The 7,069-nt window shown below is 34.1% G+C and overlaps 1 protein-coding gene across 1 annotated transcript; it reads left to right on the top strand.

The window, feature by feature from the left end:
• Positions 1-330: 330 nt before the first annotated feature.
• Positions 331-4,593, top strand: LOC106391383 (beta-glucosidase 42). Its single transcript, XM_013832007.3, has 15 exons — positions 331-512; positions 582-648; positions 715-773; positions 845-920; positions 1,002-1,077; positions 1,145-1,231; positions 1,362-1,587; positions 1,737-1,852; positions 2,035-2,252; positions 2,345-2,379; positions 2,499-2,601; positions 2,760-2,868; positions 2,976-3,837; positions 3,926-4,110; positions 4,196-4,593. Exons 1-13 carry the CDS (start codon positions 408-410, stop codon positions 3,145-3,147), a joined length of 1,449 nt encoding a protein of 482 aa, XP_013687461.2. The 5' UTR covers positions 331-407; the 3' UTR covers positions 3,148-3,837; positions 3,926-4,110; positions 4,196-4,593.
• Positions 4,594-7,069: the final 2,476 nt, after the last annotated feature.

Raw genomic sequence — 7,069 nt, 5'->3', positions numbered from 1 at the left:
TCATATAAATTTACTCTGCGCAAGGCGCAGGTCTTAGCCTAGTATAATTATATTATGCAAACTAAATATAAAAAGACAAAAATATTAAAATTATACATAACAACCCCGCAGAGGTATATACCTAGTAAATGTAATACTGTAAATCCTAAAAGATGATAGTCTAGTTTGAAGTAAGTATTTATAAGACTAGTCATTCCATAATCACACGTAGGAAAAATAAACCGGAGAGGGTGATCAAATTGACTCAACCGCAATTAAAAAAAAAACTATACGGCTCACTGAAAAGCGGTATTTAACCACTGCAACATTATTATTATTATTATTATTAATAATAATTTTCGGTTGTGTTGGTAGTTCAGGAGTGTCAGCGCATCTCTTTTGCAACTCGGATTCCTTTCTGATCGGAAATGGCGCAAAAGCTTAATTTGGATAATCTCGCCGTCTCTGCGGACGTTTACCGCTCAAGTTTCCCCTCAACCTTCACCTTCGGCGTCGCCACTTCGGCTTACCTGGTTGAAATGTTTATTTAGGAAAAGAAGAAAGTTGTGTAGAAAAAGGCTTAACCATTGACTGTTTTATAGATCGAAGGAGGCTGGAACGAAGGTAAAAAGGGGCCAAACATATGGGATAAGTTCACTCATCTTCAAGGTATCAGCTTCCTTCCTTGCAGCTTATCACAACGAAGACTATGTAGCTTAACACTTTGTGATTCAGGAAAAGTTCTTGATGGAAGTAATGGCGATGTCGCTGTGGATCATTACCATAGATATAAGGTTTAGCAAAATAAACTTCTTTTTGCCTTTTGTTTTTCCTATGCTGTCCTTATTTCTTCAGTAATTTTCAGGAAGACATTGAGCTTATAGGAGCATTAGGATTCACCGCTTACCGATTTTCCATTTCTTGGTCTCGCATTTTCCCTGGTATGTTCTTTTTTTTTTTTTGCTTTTTTCTTGTAAAGAAAGGTTTGTTGATTGAAGGGCTTATTTACATTTGTTCTATAGATGGTTTGGGAACTGAAGTCAATGAAGAAGGCATTGCTTTCTACAATAATATTATCAATTCCCTTCTTGAAAAGGGTACTTTCTCCACCCGCAGCGAGCCTTTTTCACTGTCTGTAGATGATCATTTCACAAGATGAGTACTACTATCAGCCGTTCGTCACTCTTTACCATTGGGATCTCCCCCCACATCTCCAGGAATCCATCGGGGGTTGGACAAATAGGAAAATTGTGTAAGTAGCATAATCTTTGTCTGTATGATCTTGAAATGCAGAAATACAAGTTTCAAGGTTATGCTTCAGTTGCTACAATAAGATCAGCCCTGGTTAATTGACACTAAATCTTTCTCTTCTTCATGTGCAGAGATTATTTTGGCCTCTATGCAGAAGCTTGTTTTGCCAATTTTGGTGATAGAGTGAAGCACTGGATTACATTAAATGAACCACTTCAGACCTCGGTGAATGGACACTGCATTGGGATATTTGCTCCTGGAAGAAATGAAAAGCCCTTGATCGAGCCTTATTTGGTCTCACATCATCAAGTTTTGGCTCATGCAACTGCTGTTTCAGTATATAGAAGCAAGTACAAGGTATATAGTCCCTACTCTTTTAGTTTCTTCTCTGGGACCTTTGGTTTATTGGAAGATGCGCCAAGGGTTCTTCTGTTGTTGACAGCTAGTGCGCATCACAGTTCTTGTTATTTACCAGTGCGCTTTTTCGTTTACATATATGAATCTAGGAAAGTCAAGGCGGACAAATTGGTTTGTCGGTTGATTGTGAGTGGGCAGAAGCAAATTCGGAGAAAATGGAGGACAAGGTTGCTGCTGGTAGGAGAATTGACTTTCAACTTGGATGGTAAGTAAGATATGCATTGAGTTGCATAAATGCCTTTTTGTTTTTGTTTTTTGTTTTTTGTTTTTGTTTTTGAGAAGGTGTAATATCAAATTTCCATTGACTTGGGGTTGCTTGGTGAGAGCAAAATGTCGTTTTGAAGTATACATCAGTCCTTGAAAAGTTAGATTAATATCTTTTTGCAGGTTCTTGGATCCTTTGTTTTTTGGAGACTACCCTGCAAGTATGCGCCAGAAACTTGGAGATAATCTTCCTACATTTACTCCGGAAGAGAAGGAGTTTATGCTTCAGAACTCATGGGACTTTCTTGGCATAAACCACTACACTTCGAGGATAATTGCTCATGTCTCAAACAACGAAGCTGAGAGTGACTTTTACAAAGCACAAGAATTGGAGAGGAATGGTAACAAACACAAACACTGAAATTTATTTCACCACTGGCTTCTTCTTACTTACTTACTTCCTTGAAGTCATCTCTTTCTTTTCTGTGCACAGTTGAATGGGAAGATGGAGAGCCTATAGGCGACAGGGTAAGAGCTCTCTTCTTAGTCTCCGCTCAATCTAGTGACTCGGTTAACATTTCTTAGCATATGCTAACGCAAGTACGCATGAGCTAGTGATCAAGTAACCAAATTTGTGCCAATTACAGGCAGCTTCGGATTGGCTTTACATTGTGCCTTGGGGAATCCGAAAGACTCTGAATTATGTCAGCCAAAAATACAACCACCCTTCAATATTTATTACTGAGAATGGTACTTACCTATCCTTATAACTCTATAGTTCAATTAAATGCAAAAGTCTGGTAAGAAGAGCAGAATAGTTAAGTTTGCATTTGAGTTTGCTTTTGTTATATCGCACTTCTTTTATATATAATATCCTGAGCATTGGATATCTTGTTACAACACTACAGGCATGGATGATGAAGATGACGGATCTGCCTCTATCCATGATATGCTCGACGATAAGCGTAGAGTTGCCTATTTCAAGAGTTACCTTGCCAATGTCGCGGAGGCTATCAAGTGAGCCAACATTTCTATTTATTCTTACTGGCAGCAACTCAGGAAACAAATAATTAGGTAGCAATATATCAAGTAATTAGTTTTGTTAATAACGGAAACTGAAATAGAGACGCATGGTCGTTGCTGGACAACTTCGAGTGGGCGCAAGGTTTCACCAAGAGATTCGGTTTGGTATATGTCGACTACAAGAATGGTTTAACCCGTCACCCAAACTCTTCTGCCTATTGGTTCATGAAGTTTCTTAAAGGTGATGAAGACAACAAAGGTAAAAAGGAATGAAAAACAGAGAAAGGAATGAAAAAGCTACTATAACATTTACGCGATTTGCGCTGTGTTATTATAAATTTGTACCAAAGAGATTAGTCGATGATGGTGGTGGTATAAAATCATTACAAAACAAATGACTTATGCCATTCTTTGGTTTAAAGCTCTTATTCTGACTAAGTTTATCTGCTTTATATATGCATTATCACGTCAAAAAGATATTTACTAAACGTGGCTTTCTATGGATTTGGCCATGGATATTATAGTTACAGAATATTCATGGTCTATACGTTAATGTGGAAAGGAGATTAAATCTATAATAATAAAGCAGAGTTTTGACTCAATCGTCTCTCTCGAGCCTACAAAAAAATTCCAGAAAAAATTGACCAATCAGAACATTTAACCACGTCACTTAAGCAATCGCTTTTTTCATCTCGCTTCGTCTTCGTCTCCTTAAGCTATCAGTTCCTTTTCCCCAATACCTTTTTCAGTTACACAGATTCTATCATATCCTATCTATAAATTGCATCATTTCACTTCGTCTTCTTCCAAACTTTGCTTCTCTCTCGCCTAATTATGGGGTTAGACTGGGAGATCGAATCATTTTGATGCTCTTTTTACTGCTGAATCTCGTGCTCTGTCTGGAAAGTAAGGATCCATTCTGCAAAAGTATCTCCAGTCATGCACATCACCGACCTTACTGTGGTTAGTGAATCTAGATCTGTTAAACAAAACTCATTTTCAATCTTATTATTTGTCTCAGGCTGCAACTAAAAAAGCCTTCTCTTCAAAGAATCAGGAGAATTCCGGCTGTTGTGGAATATGTACTCAGTGGACATCTGTTTAAGCTTCATATCCAAAAGATGTACCGTTGCATTTGCAATCTCTGGTATCAGATTCCTAACCATGGAGAACCTTTTTCAGATGAAGCTATATATCTATGTAATAAGTCGCAAGATCATGCAGAGAGATGTAGAGGTAAGGAAACGTAGCTAAGCTTACATCTCAGGTTTCTATTCTTCTCTATGGTTTGTTAAAAGTACTCTGTTATGACCTAATATAGATTGAAGTTGAAACCGTGGATTGAATCGGTATGTTCCACGGATCAATGTGGGAGTTGAAGCACATATTCTTGAACAGGCATAGAGATATGCTACAAATGTCTTTAGTTAAAGATTATCCTCTGTTTTAAAGCGTTACTTGCCAAACGTTTTTTGATCTTTTACAGATGTGGGAGAATTATGTTTTTCTTTTTTTTTTGAAAAGGGGCTTAAGAATTATGTTTAAGGACAAGAAGTATCAAACCGGAAGTACAACCGTAGAAACCAGGAAAAATGAGACCTTTGTGAATATCTCTTTAGCACTACTCAAATAGTTTTTATATATGAATATCTCATTTTAGTTTTGTAAGGAAGACATAATAAACAGAGGGTCTGAAACAGATGTTATTACTTGCGTCCAGATTGCCGAGCTGCTTGAAACTTAAAAAAGCCATGTTGCTTGCATAGAGCCAACATGATTGATAAATCCCTAACGTTCGAAGTAGAATAGATGGCCAAAGCTTCTGACTGAAGAAGGTCTAAAGCCACCAAGGTTGTGAGGTCTCAGTTAGAGAATAATAAAAATATTCTAGCCAAAGTAACCGATTAGTTTTGATCTTGATGATCATGAACTCCAACAAAAGGAACAAGTAAACAATTAAAAAGAAAAAAAAAAGCAAAAGGAAACAATCATGTTTACAAAAAAATAATTACTATCTTACAAAAAAAGGGTTCTATTTAAAAAGTTTAACAACATATTTTTCAAATTAATATTTTATTTTCAATCCAATCAAAATGTTGACATCAATTATTGTCAACAAAATGATGATTTAATAAATACATAATAATCTATTTACATAATTATTTTTCCAAGTCTCATCGAACCAAAGCCAATCAAATAAAGAAGAATAAATCTTACGAATTTTTTTCTCTTTTTTTAAGCACCAAACTTTTGCTTAGATAAAAAATGACCGAAAGATTACAAATAAAAATATAAATAAATTATTCACAAAAACCAGTCATAGTTAACAAAATACATGTACAATTGACAAAAAAATATACTGATGTAACACTAAAGGCGATATCTAAATATCACCGCAAAAAAATATATACAAAATTACAGAAAATTATATACAAAATTGGAGACTCGCAAAAAACATCAGTCATAAATCACAACGATACTAAAAAAATGGATTAATCCAGCGGCTACTTAACCGCTGCCAAATAATCATCCTATTTCTTGTCTATCTTTTGTTGGAGATGGATGATGATAGTAAAATTCAGAAACTCCTTAAAATAGCATGATTGGCCATATCGTTAGAACCACATTACTAAATGCTCTTAACCGAACCAAATCACCACCCAAACAAAATTACACGGAGCAAACTAAAACATAAATAAACAAGTACAATCAAATTAAAAACTACTATAATTAGAGGATGAAGTAGAAGAACATGAAATTAACAATATTGATCATTAACCTCCCAACTTAAAAAAAAAAGAAGTAGAGAAAAATAACAACCCAAAATGAGATACATTGCATGGAGTACAAGTTCAAAAACTTTGAGTGTTACTCATCCACTTTACAAGCAACAAAAGCTATAATATTATGTCGTCCAAACAATATTAACAAGCGTTACCAGCAATTCTCTCTCAATAAAAAAATAACAAAATTCATATACTTTATTTGATATGTGCTCAATTACTTTTTAGTCTTTAAAATAATACTTCAAAGCCTAGCACCTATTTGGTCAAAAAAAAAAGCCTAGCAACTATTATATACTACTTTAATAACAATTATTCCATTCGTGTATGTACGAAAACAAATTATAAATTATTTTTCACTCCACGGATTCTATTTACATATCTCCTCTTACTAAAATCACCCTCTACATATTTATACATACATTTGTTAACACAATAGTCAACCAAAAACCAGACACATGTCGACAATGGTTATAGTTTCAACTACTTACATGAATATATAGCATCAGACTAATACAATATTATCGCATCCATTCCAATATCAAATACATCTAATACATTGCAAGTACATCAAGATTTATGCAAAACAATATACAAATATGAATAGCACAAATGTCAAACAATACATTAAGATAACCATAGGGGGATTGCCACCTCTGACTACACAAGAAGAAGAAAACGATACATGCACTCTATGCTTTAGAAATTACAAAAATGGAACATATCTTGCGGCCATATTTTTCATTTCAGCTGCATTGATTAATGGCTTCGTACAAACATAAGTTGTCTCATATATAAAAAAAGTCATTTATGATTCATCATTATTACAATTTATTAAGATAATTCTTATGTTCCAATTTTCAGTTTCATTAACATACAGTTTTGAATTCTTTTTAATTTTCAAACAAAAATATATAATTTTTTCCCCTCATTTCCAAATATTTTCTATTGCCATAATTAGTTTCTTCCGAGAAATAAAAGAGGAAGATTATATGAACAAAAATTTGTTACACACATTTTAATTCAGTTTAGTCTCTAAAACAAAATTTCAAATGACATTTCTTCTACGTACTGTCCATATGGTACTTAACAGTATAAGTATGTTCTCTAAATTCTACATCAACTTTACTTTTTGTTTTAATTCCAACAAAATTAACTCTCATACGACTATCAGCTTTTTATTTATTTTTATTGAATCAATTAGCCATAACCACTTATACTAATCCACTTTCAACCAAGAACAACTTCAAAAAAATTTATACACTACGATCTCTAACCAAAATCAAATAAATCGGGAAACATATCATTTTCTTTCAACATATTTTAATTTTCGTAGTTTTGAACATATTTTCTTTACTAAGACCATACAAGAATTATAAATTCAGATATGAATAAAACATGCGAACCCGGCG

Source organism: Brassica napus, chromosome C6 (assembly GCF_020379485.1).
Source record: "Brassica napus cultivar Da-Ae chromosome C6, Da-Ae, whole genome shotgun sequence".
NCBI lineage: Eukaryota > Viridiplantae > Streptophyta > Magnoliopsida > Brassicales > Brassicaceae > Brassica > Brassica napus.
Note: the sequence above shows the minus strand (reverse complement) of the source record. Positions and strands in the feature narration are given on the sequence as shown.

Excerpts from the sequence above, each read along its gene's own strand:
- LOC106391383 (XM_013832007.3), top strand. The coding sequence starts at position 408 with ATGGCGCAAAAGCTTAATTTGGATAATCTCGCCGTCTCTGCGGACGTT. Across the intron at positions 1,078-1,144 it reads AATTCCCTTCTTGAAAAGGG|CTATCAGCCGTTCGTCACTC; the intron begins TACTTTCTCCAC and ends AGATGAGTACTA. Across the intron at positions 2,869-2,975 it reads AATGTCGCGGAGGCTATCAA|AGACGCATGGTCGTTGCTGG; the intron begins GTGAGCCAACAT and ends AAACTGAAATAG.